General features: G+C 39.1%; 1 protein-coding gene across 1 annotated transcript; it reads left to right on the top strand.

Moving 5' to 3' along the window:
• Positions 1 to 302: 302 nt before the first annotated feature.
• On the top strand, positions 303 to 19,884 carry chrna6 (cholinergic receptor, nicotinic, alpha 6; the record flags this gene model as incomplete). The annotated part of the gene is made up of 8 exons (XM_079159952.1): positions 303 to 360; positions 10,382 to 10,521; positions 11,592 to 11,636; positions 13,942 to 14,051; positions 15,090 to 15,297; positions 16,365 to 16,979; positions 18,080 to 18,349; positions 19,759 to 19,884. The coding sequence occupies 8 exons, from the start codon at positions 303 to 305 to the stop codon at positions 19,882 to 19,884; spliced, it is 1,572 nt and encodes a 523-aa protein (XP_079016078.1).
• Positions 19,885 to 21,536: the final 1,652 nt, after the last annotated feature.

The raw sequence follows: 21,536 nt of genomic DNA, 5'->3' as shown, positions 1-21,536 counted from the left end.
ACGGAATCAAATTACGCCTTTTATCCTTCAGAGCAAGTTAGGGCGGCTCTTTCCTCCCCGTGTGGAGTCCGTATGGATGCGCCAGAGGGGAGCTTTGCACTCATAGGGGAGGGACGAACGAAGTCAAGTTCGGATCAGATCAGGAAGGAGCGCACCGGCAGAGCGAGACAGACGGTACCAGGGGAGAGACGCACGTTTTCATGCCATTACACATTATTTATTTCGCTCATCGATTGAACAGACAGAGTTTCTTCAGAAGAAAAAAAAAAAGTGAAGAAGATCCCTGAAACGAGACGGGGGAGATGCAACCGGCGGCGAGATGGACTTTGCTGCTTCTTCTCGCGGGTTTGATGGCGCAAGGTAAGTAGGATGCAAGCTAGGCGTATATATAATGTAGTTTTGATTCTCTCAGATACGTATTCATTTCAGATGTGTTTGGTTTAAAAGAGCAGGTGATGATAAGGTGTGAGGTTTACGCGCCAGTGACTAGACAGTTAACTTGGAGATTCTGTGATGGTTCAGCTGAACGCGTTTTTTTTTTTTATATTTCAGCTACGGGAAGTCAGTAATAACGTTATTGAGTTTATGTCCAGTGCGGCAAAGCCAAAGAAGTTCATCTGACTTTAGATCAATAGTCATCGATAGTCAGTCTAATAACTTTGTTTTCAGTTTGGTTGTTTTGAAAATGACAAAATAGTCGTTAAATTGTCCAACGATTTAATGCCAAACTGTCAACATCAGCCTTGTGAAGTCATTTGAAATTGTTATCTATGTCGTCATTCTCGTGTCATATGCCTCATCCATGGCTCGGTTCCGTGTTAACTAGGGCAACAAAATGAAATGCGGAAGAAAATCCGAGAGATGAATTTAGATGAATGCAAATTTAGTTTTGAGGCGTAAATCATGAATTAAGGAAACCAAAACAGATTATAATTTGTTTACAGGATCTGTTTTCCTGTTTACGGCTGTGTAGGGCCTGTGCCACCACTGTATTATTCAGACAGAGGGCAGATAGGTGGGTTTCTGCAGGATTTTAATAAAAACCTTTGTCATTGTCATGTGCCTCTATGGATAAGTCTTACAACCTTATTTCATTTTACCCCAATTATGGTATGAATAACAAGTTGTATCTATTTAATTACTGTGCTTACTCCTGTACTGAAGTATATTTTCAGTGAGAATATTTTGTGAAGTGTGGTCATTTTAGGTTATTTTGATGGATCCTGAATTTATCAAAAGGATTATTTTTGGGGTACAAATTGTGTTTAGCTGGTTAGTTTAGTAAGTCAAGATCGGGTGGGAGTCATATTATGGTTGTATTGATGGTGGAGCTTGGTAAAGAAAATAACATACATATATATATATATATATATATATATATATATATCCTTTTTAAAATAAGGTACAATAAGCAGCTTTGTCTGTAGACATTGAGTTGAAATTGATTGTATGAGGAAGACAGAGGGACGAAGGAAAGATTAATGGCAGGAAGGAGGACAGGGAGGGGGAGGGAGGAAGGAAAGGAAGGAAGTGGGAGAGAAGGAAGGAGGGACTTGGTATTATTGAAATGCACCCAGACTTAATCATTGTCCGCTGCTGAGGCAGAGATGTGACCTGGAGCCACTCTGGGGAATAGATACAGAGACAGTAATTATGCCGCGGCATTTCAAAGCAGTAACGTAAACATTTTCTCTAAAGGCATAAATAGCAGCTATCTGATTTATGCAAGATGGTGCAAGGTTTATGGTTTATCAGGCTCCACACACATATTTCATTCCATGCATGACCCGCTTGGCTGGGGGGTGTGTCTCTGCGTGTGTGTGTGTGTGTGTGTGTGTGTGTGTGTGTGTGTTTCCCTCACTCTCTTGTTCCTGGCATTTTCAGAAGCCAAGGTTGTACTTCAATCATTTGTAAATGTTTGTGGAAAGTTGTGAACCTGAATCTCAATATGTACATGTACTAATGGACTCAGACACACTGCTAAAGACAAAGGGACTTCTGGGAATTAAGTAGCACCATCTTGGCCGAGGTTACTGGTATTCACTAGGGGGGCAGCTACAGTAGCTAATGTTAGCCAGCTGGCAGGCAAGCTGTGGCTGACATCTTCCAAACATTTAGTCTGATGGTGAGGATCTTTTTGTGTGACGAATTTTACAGTGGTTTGTTTAGTTAACATTTTCAATTTTGAGTATATTGTCACCATTTAGAGTACAATTTACAAATCTCAGTGCACATTTAACAATTGTTTCACATTATTATAAATTTAAGTACTCTCACCCATTGAATAATTTTACAAATTCACAGATCTGAGAACGCTTAGTAATTAGAGTACACTTACAATTCAAAGTATATAATTACGTTTTACATCATTATAAATCTACAGATCATTTTACACGTCCACAAATTTAAGACTGCTTACAAATTCTAGAACACTTACAAATCTCAGTTCACTTTTACAGATGTTTTTACACAATCATAAAATAAGTAACCCAAATTTGTATTAATAAATACTTTCTGTATAACTGTGATATTGCATGGAATACATTTTTAGCAGACCATCACCATAATAAAGAAACTTATTTTTAATTATTATTATTATTATGTGAAAAATGTTATAAACTGTCAACATATTTTACATCTTTTTTTTTTTCTAGTATCAACTTGTGTCAACTAAAACAACATTCACATGTTTCTGGATATGTTTAGGCAAACCAAAGTACTTGGTTAAGGTGAAAGAAAGATTGTAGTCTTGATTAAATGTTGAAAGAAACGCAGATATGGTTTAGAGGAAACATTGCTAATGAATGTAATCCTGCCCTACATTCATTACCAATGTTTCCTCTAAACCACATCCGCGTTTTTTTCAATTATGTTTCCTCTGTAACATATTTGGCAGAGCAAGTTAATAGAATACAAACATATTTTCCACATCCGGACAGTAAACCAGAGACGCACTCTGTTTATTCCGTGTATCATCACCATGTAAGGGACAACATTACACTACCAGACAATACTGTAACGGTAGCATTTCTCTGACAGACTGTTTACAATTTGCGGTCGCTCTAATAAACATTTATCTTTTACCCACATCAAAACTGTGACATCACATTTGTTTTCAGGGCTGAGTGTTGGGAAATGTTGGCAAACAGAGGGCTTATGTGACCATACCGTAAGCTACAATGTTAGCCTCATACACATCTACACCAACTGATATGCACATAAAGGTCCCCAGTGCCTTGAAAAAACATGAACACAGAGTAAGTAGCACGTACACATATACAGTATTTCTGTTGCTTCTGGTGGTTTAAAAATGTGCTACTACGAATGTGTTACCTCAGCCTGTACTCATGATGCTGTCCCTTGATTTCAAATAGAAGCTGCTCTCTTAATTTATTTGAATGCATGACTGATGATCCAGTCAGTGAACTGTGGTGATGAGATGTGTGTGTGTGTGTGTGTGTGTGTGTGTGTAGCTGCGTGGTAACAAGGCTTATATCACTGTAACATTTATAGAGCAGAACACAGAGCAGAGGGGGCGTGGTTAAACAAAAACTGAGTCACAGATAAATGTGTTGAGAACACCTCACACTGCGCTCGCTCCACAACGCTGTATCGTCTTTTTTCATGAACACCCAACTTATCATTCGATTTCACCATTTTACGCATAAAGCTTGGGAGCGTTTTTTATTTCCGTAAAACAAACTTCTATTTTAATCATCTTTTGAACATATATGTCAACACATGTTTCACTTTTAACACTTTTTACAATAGCATATTTAGTGCAATATAATATGTGTACTATCCCAAAGAGGGCACATTTTTGATGCCCAATTTTCTTGCTCTGGCTTCTCTAAAGGCTAGATAACATTTCCTAAACCCCAGGAAGAAGAATATGGCCACTTCAGGGTCTCATTTACACCAAATTACCAAAGAAATTGTACATTTCTAAATCACTGTTGAGATATTGAACTACAAAGGCTGAATGACTCTTTTATATGAAACATATTCAAATTCATGTAACCCACTTTTTGGGGAATGCGCCTTGAGGGAAAGATGTGCAATTTCTATTTGATCTGCTCATTTTGAACGTGAAAAAAAGTTAATTTTCTTTCCGCATGAAAATGTGTTAGGGCACTGATACATGTGCGGTCTTCTGTGAATTTCATAAGGCTTTTAATAGCACTGTATTAGACCTATATTACAGCTTATCTACCGAAAAAAGACAGAATGAAAGAATGTGAGAAAAGAAACATGAAGGGAAGTTGATTGCAAGGTTTTGACACGGTAGTTGCAACGAGAAAGAGCATGCTGCTACGCATCACATCTTTTCTTATACCTTTTACTAGACACACACACACACACACACACACACACACACACACACACACGCGCACACACACACACAGTCCTATCCCTGCTCCACTATCTTACATTCTCTGGCTCTTTGCACCCTTTACACACTTTCTCACCCACAAATCTCTCAGGTTCTGTTGCTGTCATCAGCTTTCTACTTCATCTTACTCAATTCCATCTCCGTCTTTTCTGCTGTCTCTTCCCCCTCTCTCTCCCCATCTCCCCCTTTCAATCTCTGTCAGTTGACTTCAGCTCATTTCAACTCAAAGAAAACAAATAGTATAAGCAGAGCATTTCAGCTCATGGCAAAGCATTTACTCATTCATACAGTGTTTACAATACAAACATTGTGCATGATGAAGATATTAAAGTGAAAACACACTTTCTCTTTCACGCCCCTCTCTCTCTCTGCCTCTTCTTCTCGCTCTCACTCTCCTTTTAAAAGCATTTGCATGCTCAGGGGAGAATGAAGGCTAAATGCCTCTCTGAAAGTATCCTCTCAAACAGCCCATAAAATGGTCTCCTCCTCTCCATCACTCATTATCCGTCCTTCACCCTCTTCCCCTTCCCCCCCTCTTCCTTCACCTCACACTCACTCTTCATCATCGTCCTCCTCTTTTTCTATTGGGCTGACCTCCTGACCCTCTGGTCTCGGGTGCATTAAATATCTCACGGGATCTATATTTTAATGAACTTGCTTTCTAAATGCTTTTTGACAGATTCTGCATAGCTAGTTGAATAATTGATACTCTAACGTTTGAGTATATTAACTGGACATGCTGCTGAGTTCACTCTAAACTCACAACTCTCCTATCCTGCCTTCTATCATAAGCTAGAGTTGGCTTATTTTTCTTCCCTGATTTCTTAAAAAGGATTCCAATGGGAAAGATAAGCTCAACCATTAGCTATACAGTTAAGTCAAAAGACATATCAGACAGCTTACTATGTTTGAATTATCATTATATTAGGACAGAGGAAGTCAATGAGTATAAATATGTCTCTGGAAGGACACAGCACATGGTTGATGTGACAGTACAGAAAATTGTGCAAAACAATTTGTTGCTGCTTACAGCTCATACAAACACACTCAACATGTCAAATGGCTGGGTAAAGGAATGTCCAATCCCTTACCCGTCAACTCCATGCCAAGGCCTGGTGATGAATTACAAAGCTCCAAGGTGCCTCCTTGGGGTTTGAGCTATACACCTGCCATGACATATATAGTAGTTGTGTCACACACCCAAGTCGGGGTATTCACGACCAGTGAAATACACTCTGGTTCAGGCAAAAAAAAAGTAAGGGTAGAAGATAAGCCACCTGGGCCTTGCTCATTAAAAGACGCTGAATAAAACAGATTTGTATTTATGATGTTTTAATTATTTTATTATTATCGACACATTGTCTTACTTACAACTTTCAAAAGGCACCCAAAGCACTTTAAAAATATGCAACTCAGCTGTATACTTACTGTGCACTTCTACTTTAGAGGCTTCAGATGCCGTGGGTCTTGAAGCCCAACCCCTGCAGCTACAGAGCGCTGTTCGCTTGTTTTTTTTAATTAATATTGAATGTGTCAAATGTCCAAATTGCATCAAATTTGACATTTAAAGCAAACACTGGTCCAGGAGACCGCTGTTCATGTTCCATGCGCGAGTAAATTAAGTTCAATTTTGCTGGTAAAAACGACAGCTTTTGAATTAATATTAACTGTGAGTTGGTTGAAAACCTAATTCTCATAGCATCTAGGGCCGGCCTGCACATAGGCGAGAAACACAGTGGATGCACCCCGCAAAGTAATACTAACTCCAGCAAGTTAATGATATGGTTTTTGGCCTTTGAAGTAGCACAAGCTTACTACTATTGTATGTAGTAAGCTAGTGAGCCGGACATGCTAAAAACACAGTTTAATTTTAAACACCACTTCTTCAATGCAGAGTATCACTCTACTACAGACCCATGTACACCGCTTGAACATGTTGGCCAAGCTCTACAAGCAGCCTGTTTGAAAGCAGCAACCGAAAACTGTCGAATGAGATTGGTTGACTAATAAGAGAGAGAGAGAAAGAGAGAGAGAAAGAGAGAGAGAGAGAGCGAGAAAGAGAGAAAGAGAGAGAGCAGGAGAGGGAGAGGGAGAGAGAGAGAGAGGGAGGAAATGTGACAAATCCAGATGAAAGTGGGTAAAATTTGTAGCTCATTTTTTTCATAATTGGTTCTTTTATGATTCTCAACGTGAAATGTATCTGACCATGTTAAATGTGTGCGTTTGCATATGTGTGTGTGCGCATGTGTGTTGGTTTTGATCAAAGAGCTGGTTTAATCAGTGGACGCGTAGCATAGATCAGCGCTGCCTTTTAAATAAGCACCATTTTAGTCCATCTAATTTCTCCACTTCTTCTCTTTTATCTTCTAATTAAAATGACCTTTCTTTCCATCCTTCCTTTCTCGCCTCTCTTCTGTTGTCTTCTATTTTTTTTGTGCTTGTTCAAAAAATATTGCTGTCAACATTGTGTATTGTGCATTTTTTATTTTTTTTGCCAAACATGGATGAGAAGTGTTTGGTCCCATCCTCCTTTTAAACTCTATTTAGCATAGCATTTGCACATGCTAGGCAGCTACTAGACAGACGCTATGAAGTCTGGATTCTCATAATCTTCTGAGTGACATCTTATTAAGAAGGCTTTGCTTTCAGTGTCCTCTCTTCTCCTCTCCTTGTGTTTGTGTTTTCTTATTTCCCTTGTCATTCTCTCTAGAGGGCCGTCACCAGGAGTTCAGAACCAGCTGGCTTTTTGGTGTCATTGTTGTCTCGATGAACAGGGTTATTTCTCGCCTTTGAGTGGAGGATCTTGATGTAATAGGGTCAGCACTGTTTCATCATCAGGATTTCAAGGCCTTCTCCAAAGAAGTCCATTTTAATAAGATATTTTCATCTCATCTATCCCAAACTCAGTTTGGCTGGTTTTAGTCAAATGAGTATATATTTAAAAAGAGGTCAGAGGGTAACAACAGAAGTACCTCACGGAAAAATCTGCTGTCTTTGAGTTCTGCAAAGACATCTTCTTTGTCTTACTGCTTCCCATATTTCTTTGTCTTTGTTTATTGCCTCGTTTGTCTGTTTTTTTCTTGCTGTCTTTATCTCTTTTGCATGATTCCTCTTCACTGCAGCTCTATCCTGCATCCTCGCCTCCATCCAGCAACCTTGAGAGCTGCCCAACAGAGAAGAATGTGGTATTGATCTAGATATTTCACAGGGTGACGGGGAGCGAGCTGGGTATCTGTGTGAGAACTCCAGGAGCACTGGGGGTCTTGAAGGAGGAAGAGGGTGATCACCTCCACAAATTGCAGAAGTATGTTTTGTTGTGACTCAGTTGGCCTCACTGCAGCAAACTGTGTGGGGAACCTTCAACTTGTCGCTTTGATATGGTTCACTTTGAAAACGCTCATGGATTACACAACAAACAAAAACAGGTTTATCTTGGTAAAGAGTGCAGTTGCACTGTTATTTAATGTCATAACTAGATTTAAAGTTGTAATCCTTGTCATGGTCGTTTAGTCTGTTTCCTGTTTGATTTTAAAAGTTACTCTCACCATATGTCATCTTTTGTTTTATCTTCTTACTTTGTCTTTTTCCCCTTCCTGTTTTCCACCACACCTGACTTTCATTAGTTAATTAGTTCCTTGTGTATTTAGTCTGTGTGTTAGCTTGTTTCAGTGTCAGGCTGTCTGCTAGTAGCTTGTGTATACATCCCAGCCTAGCTCCTGGTGTTTAGTTTATGTCAGTGCTTAAGACTATTAGGTTTTTGGATGGTCTTTTTGATAGGAAATTTAACCGGAAACAGAGGCTTGACCTAGTCTAGTCAGTGCATCCTGGCTCTATACTTTTCAAGTTGTCCAAGCCAGGTTGAGGAGGTGCGACTAGGTTAAACCAGGTGTAAGTAATTCGGATAAAGGTGTTAAACGTACTAAACACTGGTCTCATCCAGCATTTGTAGCAATATCTATACGAAAAATAAGTCATTCGTAGAGATTCCACGAAGATCACTGTCAAATTAAAATATTAATCATAAAATAGAGCAAAGTACATACAGAAAACATGGAATAACTGTGAAAAGACACATTGGTTTAATGGTCTAATTGGAGTGACTTCTGACTGAACAGATAAGGCACAGAATAAATCTCTATGGTAATTTATGTGTGACTGCTTTCATAAAAGTCATGGCTAAATTCAGTCAGGATAACTGGAAAATCCTGACTTAATCCGCCATTTAGGTTTTGTTAAATAGCCACCAGTTTTTCCACTAATGTTTCATATAATATTTAAAACTGATTTTCTGTCAGAAAGATCCAGAAAGTGGCTGGTGTCTTGTACTATGAATGCTTTTTTTATGAACGATTGCGGTCATCACAATCTGTGGTGACAAATACATTGCTTTTCCTGTGGCTGTTTTGCAATAAAAGCTACCCCATTAGTAATTATTTTAATGTGAAGCATTAGTACAGTAAAACATGAAGGCTGATATAAATGAGATTGAATTTTAAATTGTAACACTATTTCCTGTAAATCCCTGATACGAGGAAGGTCATTTCAACCATGGTGGGAATGGCGGACTCCGCCACATAAAAAAAATAAAAACACTGGAGAGGTAATTATTGAATGTAAATATACTGAATGGCTGTTGGTGACAAAAGGCTGACCATTAAAAATATCAGAAATGGAGTTTGATAATCGATAATAATCGATTGTGACTTTTATTAGTTCACTTTTGATTGTTGGTCAATTTTGGATACATTTTGCTCTGGGATATAACTATGGGACAATGTTTTAAATTTGCTACAGTTCGAATTCACATGATGACATACCATCATTACATTATCAAGGAGAGTGCAATATATTTGTGTTAAGTAACGCTGAGTATATTCTTTAAAGGGAAATAAATGAGAATACAGAATGGGGAAAAGCATAGTAAACAAGCAGCGGCTCTCTCACAACTCGATTCCTCACCTGGGCTTGAAAAAGAGAAAAACTTTCAGCACTTCATCTCTTGTCCTCAGGCTACAGTCTTCAACTCCTCTGCACTAAGTTAAAATAGCTCGCCGTGCATTTTTCACGAGGTAGACATGCTGATATTGTGCCTCAGGCCTTCCAGGCTCCTTCCTGGATGATTAGTAAATAAGACCCTTCATATTTTGGTTATGTGTACAGACATCAAATCTTGTACTCATACAGGCGGAACACCCTCAACTGCCAACACCTAGAGAAGAGGACATCATTTATCTCCATTGAGATTTTCTACTTGGGCTTATTAAATTAAATTCAGTGGTTGTATACCACCTGCCCATAACTCCTCCTAAAAAACAGAAACCGTTTCTCTTGGGGCTTTTAAAGTGGTACTCGTACTGCACACAAATTGCAATGGTGGTCAATCAATTCATGAATTCTTGTTAGTTACAATGGTTTCCAGAAATGACAATAACTATTTAAACTGAAATGAATTAGTGAAGCAATGATCCTAAAGTATTAACGAAAACAGACTATGTGATATCATACTATTCAGATGTCTGCTCTGTGCTTCCTTACTTAACAGCTTTCAATGTTGTGACTCCATTTAATAAAGCTGCCCAATCCACAAAGAAACACCCCAAAAGTTAACTCCTGTCACAGACTTGTTCAAAGTAGACTTTTAACTACGATGATCTAAGCCAAGGAGTTCTAATCCTAAGAGACTTCTTTATAGACGATTCATCAAATATCATAAAACTTTCATCTACAAACTTAAAAGACCTTTTTATGTGATATTGCATCAAAACTGGTAGAGGCCGATTCGGTCTGTTTTTCTTACAGTTCTCTGATTGATTAGCACTGCCAGTATTAGCCTTTCAGAAATCTATGACTTCTTAGAGACAATTATATTTAGCATTTTATTCCCTTTTCAGTCTCTTCATCCTTTCTTATTCACAGTCACTTATCCAGTCACTGACCACTCTGTCTGCTCCTCTCCTCTTTGTCTCTGCGCCTCTTCTGTCTCTCCAGACTGCTTTTCATCCAAAGCAGAGGACCGGCTCTTCAGGAAACTGTTCAGAAGATATAACCAGTTCATCAGACCAGTTGAGAATGTCTCTGACCCCGTCACTGTGGAATTCGAGGTCTCCATCTCGCAGCTGGTCAAAGTTGTAAGCTACACACACAGTAGATATTCTAATCATAACATGGCCACAAAGTGTATAAATCCTCCGTTCAATATGATGTCAAAGGTGTTTTGAGCACCTTTGCATATTCATTTCATACCTTTCTTAATATTTCGTTTTATGAGTGTGTATGAGCAAAGTATGCAACCAAAATGTTGTTTCACTAATAGCAACGTCCCAAATATGTGTGAACTGCGAGACGTCTTCCAACGAGCATGTTGATCATATTTCATACCTTTGATACAGAAAAGGCAAAAGATAAGCTGCAGAACGAGAGAAGTGAAAGCAGAAAGTGAAGACAGTCTTTATTTAGTCTGTTCAATTTCACGGATTGTGAAAATGTCACACAGTGTTGTTCTACACTGCTGGTTTGCTTTGGCAATGTTAAGTTTAAAGCGGAGGGGGATGGTGGTGGGTGGAGGGGGGGGGGGGGGGGGGGGGTTGCTGCACATCCCCCAGTGAAAATAGGTTTTCAGCTCAAAATGGAAATCCTCAGATTAAGGGAAGATTGCCTGCAGGAACCTTTTTCAGACTGGACGGATATATCGGCTTGTTCGGCAAGGTGAGGTTAATCGAAAGGTGAGTGTGCGGATGTGCACTGGGTGAGTGTATGTGTGTGTGTGTCTGTACACGGTGTTTGCAGCTGATATATTGTTGTGGTTTATGTGGAATTCTGAAAATCACAGGACTGCAAATCAAACTGAACTAGGGTCACAGAGAGAGGTGGAGAGGAAGTGACATCTGTAACCTCTCCATCTATTATTAACCTACTCACAGTCAACCTTTTCAGTCAATCAACTCCAGCTCCAGAGGACAAAGATTAGAGGACAAATTCCATTTATCTTTGAAAATGTTGTGAATAATTCTTCCTGGATATATAATTTACTTTTATTTTCTTTTAAAACTCCACATGGTGTACACTTTGCTTTACTTCAGCTGATGTACCAACACACACACACACACACACACACGCACACCTACACACACACACACACACACACACACAAAGAGTTCTTCATGTTAACAAGCCGTCTTCCTTCTTATTGTCTTTGCAGGATGAGGTGAATCAGATAATGGAAACAAATTTATGGCTCAGACATGTAAGTACACACACAAGCACACACACACACACACACACACACACACACACACACACACACACACACACACACACACACACACACACACACACACACACACACACACACACACGTATACACAGACACACACTATTTCATTGACCTAACCCCATTTCTAAAGAGACAGAGGTAAGACTGAGGAGGGGTATGTTAACACATGTTACCTATAAATATAAAGCAGACATCAATATGGGATGCCACACTCTGTCCCTCACTCTCCCTATGTGTGCTTGTGTGTGTCTAGGTGTGTGTGTGTGTGTGTGAATGTCATACATCACTGAAATGTTAAACACAGTCAAACAAATAAAGAACATGAGACAAGTGAACAAGAAAACAAGGATACCTCAGATAGGCATTTGAATGCAATCAGCTAGTGATCAATGTCAGCATTATGGTTGGTCACGCACTGTCTCTCAGCAGATCCATAGCCATGGACCCTGAACTCCTGACCTCCCACAGCCAGCTATTCTCCCAAGTAACATATTCTGTCTCTATCCTCCAAGCTGCCTGATACCTTTAAGTTATTTTTTATTTCCTTTCACTGTACTAAATCTGAATTTATTTTTGAAAAAAACCAACACAATTTAAGCTACAATTTATCGTAAACATTATAGACATTGCCCTTTTAAATCAGTGACTGATTGAGGCCAAACAGCTGTTGGATGCTGATGCAATTCAATGGTGGCTATACTGGGATCTCTTAAGCTTTCAAATTAAAACGCATTGAAAGGCCTGTATAGGATGATCTTATTGGTAATGGCTGAGCTGTTTATTTATTACAAGGCATCACTAATGAGACGCTGTGTAAACACCACAGTCACTGATAAAGATTTTGATTCGCAGCCAGTGGGTTTACAGTTTTAGCCATTTTAGAAAGCCCCCCCTTGATGAATTTATTGCATCTGTTCTGCAGTGACACTGCAGGGGATTCCTTCTGTAACAGCATACAGTATTTCTAAATGTGTTCACTTTCTGCTCCTTAAAACCAAGCTCTATTGACTACTTTTATGAAAGGGATAAGAGAAGTTGATTTTAAACAGTGAAACATACATTCCTACTGTGTTTTAGCGAACACCGAGTGTGAATTTGCAGGCTGGCTTTTTTATGTATTTCATTGCGTATGAATTTCAGGTTGAGACTCGCTTGTTAATCAATCTACGGGGATGGGATCAACACTTATCATTGGTTGCTCTGTTGCTTGCCAGAGATTCAGACAAAAGCAGCACTCAAAATAATAAAGCATGAAATATTGTTACAACTCGTTTCACTATTCAGAACTGAGAGATGCAAAACATAATGGATTTTATGTGGGGTATCCTTATTTAATATCTAGTTAAAGGAACAACAATAAACAAATATATTACATACATTAGAAGAAGTGAAAATAGTAATTCCCAAATTAAAGAAAAATAGAGCAAAATCCACATAATAATAATAATAATAATAATATTAATAACAATAATAATAATATTAATAATAATTGTGCTTCTCTTCCCTTAACTTCCTGTTTAAATTCATTAATTTGTGAAAACTCACTTTGTTGATTATTGTTACACTTAACAAGAAATGACCCACTGCATGCTTTTCTCATTGCTGTCATGATCATAGAAAATAAATGTAGAATAATTTATTTTTGTAACAATAAGCAATAAACCTCAGACGATCAGGAACTACATCTCCAGCCAATCATAATATAAACTCCCTGGATGGATAAATGAAAAAGCCAGTGTAGCATGAAGTGGTTAATTAAACAGCTCCCATAGCATAACAGGATATTAATCTGCCTTGCTAATGAATTTATTCATCTTGAATGCAATGCAAATAGCCAAGACTAATGGATCTACGGCTCATGAAATGTTACCCGCAGGTATGTTGAATGGAATGCAGTCAGTGTTCTGTCAGTGAGCTATTTACTTTCATGCTTCCCTGACATATGCTCCTTTTTGAACTGCTCTTTATTCAGATATATTGTAGATGTGATACTATTTGCTTACTTACATTGTGGCTCTTTTTCTGTGAAAAAGCAGTGAAAGCACTAATGTTCCTGTCAATAAACATTAGATCTTTTGCTACATTATCTTTATTTGGCTCTGCTGTAATACATCAAAGGAAGTTCTGACTACAGTATAAATATGCATTTCAGAATATTCCCATGAAGGGGAATGTCTCAAGTGACTAATCCTGTCTGCAGTGTACAATGCAAAATTCAAAACGTATGGTTGGCTCCCCAACATGCTCTCAATGTTTTTCTCTTCTTCTCTTTCAGATTTGGAATGACTACAAGCTGCGATGGATGCCGGCAGAGTTTGATGGGATTGAGTTCATTAGAGTTCCATCAAACAAGATCTGGAGACCCGACATTGTGCTCTACAACAAGTGAGACTCATCATCATTATCATCATTAGCTTGTAGTTCAGCTTCAACCGCAAATAATTATACGCCAACTCTGCAGTTCCCCTCAGCTCTATGGAGTGTTTTAGCTTCTTTCAGCTTATTGTTTTGGTTTCACGCCCCGCAACCTCACTGCTTTGGTTCATTTTCACCACTCTCATCAACCTTTTTTATTCCAGCAGCAGACTAACTGGTGAATATAGTGGAGCATTTAGCAGCTTAAGAGCCAGATGTTTCCCTTAGGCTTTGGTAGAGACCAAATCTGAGCTAAAATTGAAATGAATATTGGACTTACATTCATCCAGTAATGAGAAACCCGACGGCAAATGAATGATAATGCTGCTCTGTGTCTGTATATTTGTAAATATTGCTATGAAAAGCATGACAGTGTGACAGTGTTGTTACATAATGTCACATAATGATGTCCCCTAACCACTATTTGACCACTATCCGTAGAGATGACAGATCAGAAACCACTAATGTGAATCATTAATTTGTTATTTCAGCATGAGAACTTGTGTTAGTAACATCATCAAAATATTACATTAATTACAAATTCCTTGAAGCACAGAGGCATCGTATACCTCTAGCTGCTGCCCTATTCAACAGAGTGTACTGTAATTACACTCAAATACACTATTCTATTGTTTGTGCTCTGCTCTGGTCTTTCAAAATCATTTTTTCTTCGTACTTACAATCGTGACTCATAATGTTAATCAAAGGCAATTTTATATTTTATAATAATCCATAATGCAGTTTCATTGTACTCTGTCTTTCTATCCTATAATAGCTTTCTTACCTCCATAACCTCACCTGTTATCTTCTCCCCTCTTGTGTTTCTCGCTTTCATTTTCTCCTCACCTTTCCTCTCATTGTTTGATGTCTCTGCCTCTAACCTTTGTGTCCTAATCAAAACCTACATATGCTTGTATCATATCTCCTCATATCCTCTCTGCCATGGGACTACTGCTTTATTACACACACACACACACACACACACACACACACACAAATCATATACAGCGCTGTAGGTGATTTCCTGGTGGAAGATAAGACCAAGGCTCTACTGAAGTTTGATGGTACCATCACCTGGGTTCCTCCAGCTATTTTCAAATCCTCCTGCCCCATGGACATCACCTACTTCCCCTTTGATTATCAGAACTGCTCCATGAAGTTCGGCTCCTGGACTTACGATAAAGCCAAGATTGACCTGGTACTTATTGGGTCTAAGGTCAGTGTTTGTGACTGTGTCCAAGTCTGGCGTAACTATCAACTATTTATCAATTTCATAATTTGTCTTTCTTTCTCGTCTTGTCCTACCTACAAGAAAAGCACTGCTTACACTCATCCATATAGATACTGCATGTATTTACTGTAGAGATCATTGTTTTGGTTTTTCATTAATGGGGTACTCCACCGATTTTACACAACAAGGTAAATTACCCTGGAATGTTGAGCACTACTCAGTCTTTGAAAACAGTTATATAATGTCTTCTGTAGCTCTGGAAGGAGCTCTCTACAGTCTTGAAGTAATAACCCTGATGGTGTCATTAGGGTTACCTTTAATAAAAAAATACCTGCCTGATAAGCGTGGGACAAGGAGTTTCACTGATGTGGGTATTTAGGGTAGTGTTGGGCCAGAATAAAACGTTTCAAACCGTTTAAAAAATGCCGGTTCAGTCGTTTTGCATAAAATTAAACCGATGTAAGCTTGTATTCCTGACTGACAGAACCAGAAATCAACCAAACTCTAATTTAGAATGCATGGAGGGCTTAATGAAGGATGTGTATTAGGTACAATGTATGTATAACTTTTTCAAAGTGCAATAAATCGCTGGAGTTCCCCTTCTAACATCTTTTATCATTGTGTGTTTTGAATATAAGTCGAACAAGAAGAGTTATGAGAATAAAATTGAATAGTTTTTTTGGTTACTTAGAGTGACTGGTGGATAATCAGTGGCTTCACTTCCGAATATTGTACGATTTTCTGAGCTGTTAAGAGCCGTTGACATCACAAAACTGCCTTATTTACTGTAAACTACAGTGATCAGCGTCTTCTTGCAGCAGCATACAGTATTTTGGGTGCATGTGGACATGAAACTCAGGTGAAAATCTCTTTTAATTTGTTTTGCACATTCCAACAAATCCATATTCATCATCAGGAAAAAAACTGTAAAAAACCAAATCCATGAGCATTATATGTATTGTACTGACCGAAAGGGGTAAGCAGACCCTGAATGTTGTTCTGGTGTTAAATCATTGCATGATTTGATTTTGAGATCTTTATCCATCACCTAGGTGAATCTGAAAGACTTCTGGGAGAGCGGAGAGTGGGAAATCATTGACGCTCCGGGCTACAAGCATGATATCAAGTACAACTGCTGTGAAGAGATCTACCCAGACATCACCTACTCCTTGTACATTCGGCGGCTGCCCCTCTTTTACACCATCAACCTCATCATCCCCTGCCTCCTCATCTCTTTCCTTACAGTGCTGGTTTTCTATCTCCCGTCCGACTGTGGAGAGAAGGTCACGCTCTGTATCTCCGTCCTGCTCTCCCTCACTGTTTTCCTGCTCGTTATCACCGAGACAATCCCCTCCACTTCGCTGGTCATCCCGCTCATTGGAGAGTACCTGCTCTTTACAATGATCTTCGTCACACTTAGCATCGTCATCACCGTGTTCGTGCTGAATGTACACTACCGCACGCCAATGACCCACACTATGCCGGACTGGGTGCGCTCTGTGTTTCTCAAAGTGCTGCCGAAGATTATGTTGATGCGGAGACCGATTGACGACGACAGCAAGCCTGGGGGGTTGGATATCAGTGGGGAGGCAGGAGGAGCTGGAGGGGGAGGAGGAGGCGGAGGAGGAGGGAAAGGAGGGAAGAAACGGAAGAATAGCTTGATGCAGGTAAGGCATTCCCATCCCAAAACATCTAGTCCACCTGAGCTCTTAGGCTCTGACCCAAGTGTCATGTCTGGACCTGTTCTATAAACCACAGAAAGTTTAGGTTGTTAATTCATCTTGATGTGGCTACCCTGCGCTACATCACTTTGTGAAGGCCAACTAGAGGCCAGGAGTAATAGCACTACAGCACCACACCAAGCACAGTTGTTATTGAATATTCTACACTTTCAGGCAGTCTCCCCTGCAAGGCATTCATAGTGTACACATGAAAAAATATGTGTATCAAGAATAACAAAAATAAATAAAGCTACGGTACAGAGAGAAGTCACACACCTTTCTCACCTCCTCACAGTTGGTCAAGTGGGTGTGTATGTCCAATGTAAATGTCCAATATTCTGGCCCTTCAAGATACCATATAAACATTTTTTAAAGGTAGTTTACTTCCATAGCTGTCCAGTTCCTGTCTGTTTCTATCAATGATAAGGAAGAGGTACGTGGGCTTTGACAAGTACACTATAGCTTAGAGTTAATTCCGCAGCTGTAGCCCTGAAAGACAACTCAATATTGTATCTAAAATCAATTGTGTTTCAGCTCTGGTACAGGGAACCATCATAGTGGTCCTTGATTTAGCTCGAGAGCAGCTAGGGGAAGTAACTGAACTATTTCCTACTGTAATAATCAAAACATATTTCTGTATAACAAGTAGTCCTCTGGGAAGCAACCCTTGGATTACCTCCACCAACAGACTGAGAGTGTTTCTAACAATTTGATAGCTTGCTTGTCAGACCATACAACAGTCTTCCATCTTCGAGTGCTCTTCTAGAACTTCCTGCAAGAAGCAAATCATTTTGAAAGAGTTCTCTCACACACAGTGTTATTATTAAATCATACTGTAGATACACCACCATAACCTTCACAAAAGGTTTTAAACCCCAAAACACTGGAAAGAAACACGTACTGTATCTACTTCATATCACCTTGTTAATGTTGCACCTGCTGTACAGATCCACATGTTGTATATTAAATAATTACCCAAGAATGTCAACTTTGAGTTGAAGCAGAAAGTGAAACTTAATCCAAACTCTGTCTGTGATCCCCAGCAGGTTGGAGGAGGCTCTCTCAACTGTCTGGAGTTCGGGGACAGTAAGTTCTCTTCCGTGGATGGCTGCACTGGTAAGAAATGCCCTTGCCCCTGCCAGCATGGGAAGGAGACCCCAGAAACACCAGACATGGGGAAGATAACACGTCAGCTGAGTCATCAGAGCATCAACACCGTGGTGGCCTTTTCTGTGCTGTCACCTGAGATCAAACAGGCAATCGAGAGCGTCAAGTACATTGCTGAGAACATGAGGAGTCGCAACAAGGCCAAAGTAGTGAGTAGTTCATATTTTCATTGTATTTGATTCCTCAGAATGTCAATGTTTAATAAGTAAAATAAATCAAATGCAACGCAGGCTTTTTTTTATCAAGCGCCGCTGCTGTTCAAATGTAGAGTCAATTGTTGCCAGACATTTGAACTTGTCACAGGTGTTAATGATAACATTAACAATGGCTCTGTTGTATTCAAGTGTCCCAGTAAGCATGCCAGCACTCTAAATGGCTGAATGGAATTTAGCTGTCCTTAATTGCATTAGTCACACCTGTGCATTATACATAAATCTGCTGGGTACATTTTCTACCAGATATAATTTAAACAAAGCCACAGGTTAGCCAAACATTTTTGGACACAAAGAAAATATAAACAGTGAAATAATAAACTAGCCTAAATGTTGTAAACATATATCACAGCTTACAGACCATTTTCGGTATTAACTTGGACCCATCTGGTTAAACTTGTTTACAACCTGTCTTGTCTGCTTATGTATCTTGCCCCGTCAGACTTTAATGTAATAATAAATGGCCAAACTACAAAAATACGACCCAAGTTGTAATTAATCACATAAGCTCCCTCAAGGGGCACCCAGAGCCGTCACATAAAACAGCCTTCATTCACATACGAGACAAAGCCCGAGTTATTGTATTGTGTGTGTTGAATTTAACACCAACAACAATAACATGCTCATTATGCACTCTTGCTTCAAATGCAATTTGACTATTTTGAGCTTTACTTTTGGATCAAGTCGCATAAGAAATATAACATTCCAATGTTTCTACACTTTATATACACTTACAGCCGCTCATAGAAAGCAGAAACACATCAAGTGTGTCAATGCATAATGTATTTATGCAAAACCACTCTAAACAGCAGTGGCCCGGGAGAGTTATACTGTGATTCTGAGCAGCACTGCTGCAGATCCTAACTTGCTCCATAAGTTAACAATAGTGTACATTTGAACCAAATATTTTTAGATGTGAGTCGAAATCTCTCCCTCCTCTTTCTCTTTCTCTGTTTTAAACACAGCGGGTGAAATCTCCCAATGGGTAGAAACAGCCTTTGATATGCAAATACCGTGGCTCAATCAGCTTTGTCAAAACACCTGTCGTTTCTTTTAACGCTGTGGTTTGAATGCGATTATCATAGAAATTCCCTCCAGTGTAAATAGTATATCCATGTCTGTTGGCTTGCAAGAAATGTTGAACTCTATTGTTCTTTCCGTCCATCTGTGTACTCCTCACCTCCTTCATCCACTCCCACAAACCTCTCACCTGTAAATCACGTGTTTCCGTTCACTGCATACCGATCCTCACCTGCTTTAAATCAAACCTTTCCTCAATTTTCATCCTTCATTTGTCACCGCTGACACTCTCACACCTGTTGTTTTCTCCCCTCCCTTGCTCACAGGTGGAGGATGACTGGAAGTATGTCGCCATGGTGATCGATCGAATCTTCCTTTGGGTGTTTGTGACAGTGTGTGTCCTGGGAACCGTGGGCCTCTTCTTCCAGCCTCTTATTGGTTTCTTCTCATAACTGCCAACCGATTAGGGTTCACTGTCACCCTCGACCAATCCTGAACAAGTAACTGACTCTCAGTTCCTCAGATGACCAATCAGAAGACAGTATTTTGAGTCCTAAAGGACTATTTGGTGTGCAAGTTTTGCTTCTTGCCTTTTGCATAGAGCAGTAATATAGAAAAATTGAAGTTGAGAAAAAAAAAGAGTTTGATGTTTTCAGACTGGTTGATAAACTGCATAAGAGATACAAAGGTTAGAATGCCTTAAGTTTTTTACCCTTTAAGAATGCTTATTTTTTACCTAAAACTGCACTCTGCCTTCCTGATAACCTTGACAAAGACAAGGTTATGATGCAGTATCTAAAAGTGTGTTCTTTCACCATTTTTGATCATTTAAAGAAGTTTAAGAAAACAAACTTTATTTAAATTGTTAATAACTGACAGTTTACAGGAGTTAAATGTGTCTCTGTTTTGTTGTGACAACATGTTATAGAGCCCAGAGATTGTTGAACAGCGTGCAGTTAATGCAACCTGGTAAGCAATACAGAGTTACTGAGGTCTGTTTTTTTAGCTCTGTTTGTTGAGCTAATTTTACTTCCTGTCTTAACTGAAATCATTTCCATGGCATTATATGAAGGTCGTAACTTAATTTTGACAAAATATTTAGTTACTGCGTTTCAGCCTCTTAGTCTGAATTCCTGCATGGTTCTAAAGAGGTTTATTAGAGTTTGGGTGGGATCAAAACTTTGCACATCCAGTACTCTTTCAGGACTGGGGCCAGATAATTAAAATCCAATAGATGTTAGAAAACTGGGAACCCCCCACCTCCAGTAGAAGTGACACAAACTCTTGCAGCAAACAACTCACCCCCTATTGAGCTGACTGATGATTGTCACCCCCGCTCCCCAGTCGGATTCATCAAGCTGCTCATTGTCGCGCTCATTGCTTTTTGTGTCATTTACAATTAGAGTTCAGATTTCTGACACACTTGGAAGTGCTTTTAACAAAAAGGACAGGCTGTTCTTCTTTTTTGTAATTAGAAACCATGTGTTTATAAATGTTCTCTCTGATTAATGTTCCACAAGGTAATTGGCTGGCCTGGTAAATATTGGATTAAATGGTACTTGATTAGTTACTCCTGAAATAGCATTTCTATTAATTCATGAGAGGATTCTATCATCCAATTTCAAGCCTATTAATTTTCTTTTCACTTTTGATTAAGTTTACGATTAAGAGCAAACATGCAACGCACAAAACATGCATGACATCATTTTTGATTGCTTTGACCACAAATATATTGTTGTTGGATTACATTATTTTTTGCATTTCATTTATCCCCATACTTTTTGTTTATATGATGAGGAAATGCACAACTCGTGCTAAAGGGAGCAAACATGTTTGTACAAATGATCTTTGCCTTTCTTTTGTCTTTGAACTTAAATAAATGCAATATTTGTTCAAATAAAATGCATAACATTTGCTGGTAGAGGTTTTAAATATGCCACAAAAATTAATAACTACCTTGTGAAGCATTTTACACACACACTATCACAATGACATGAGAGGATTGCTGTGATATTTTTGTTTCCATTATGCACAAAAACAGCCACCAGAGGTATAGTTAAGCCTCCAGTTGCAATGTCTAATTACAATCTAAATTGCATCATTA

The sequence above is a fragment of the Pholis gunnellus genome (assembly GCF_910591455.1).
Source record: "Pholis gunnellus genome assembly, chromosome: 5".
NCBI classification, from domain to species: domain Eukaryota; kingdom Metazoa; phylum Chordata; class Actinopteri; order Perciformes; family Pholidae; genus Pholis; species Pholis gunnellus.
This window is presented reverse-complemented; position numbering and strand designations above follow the sequence as displayed.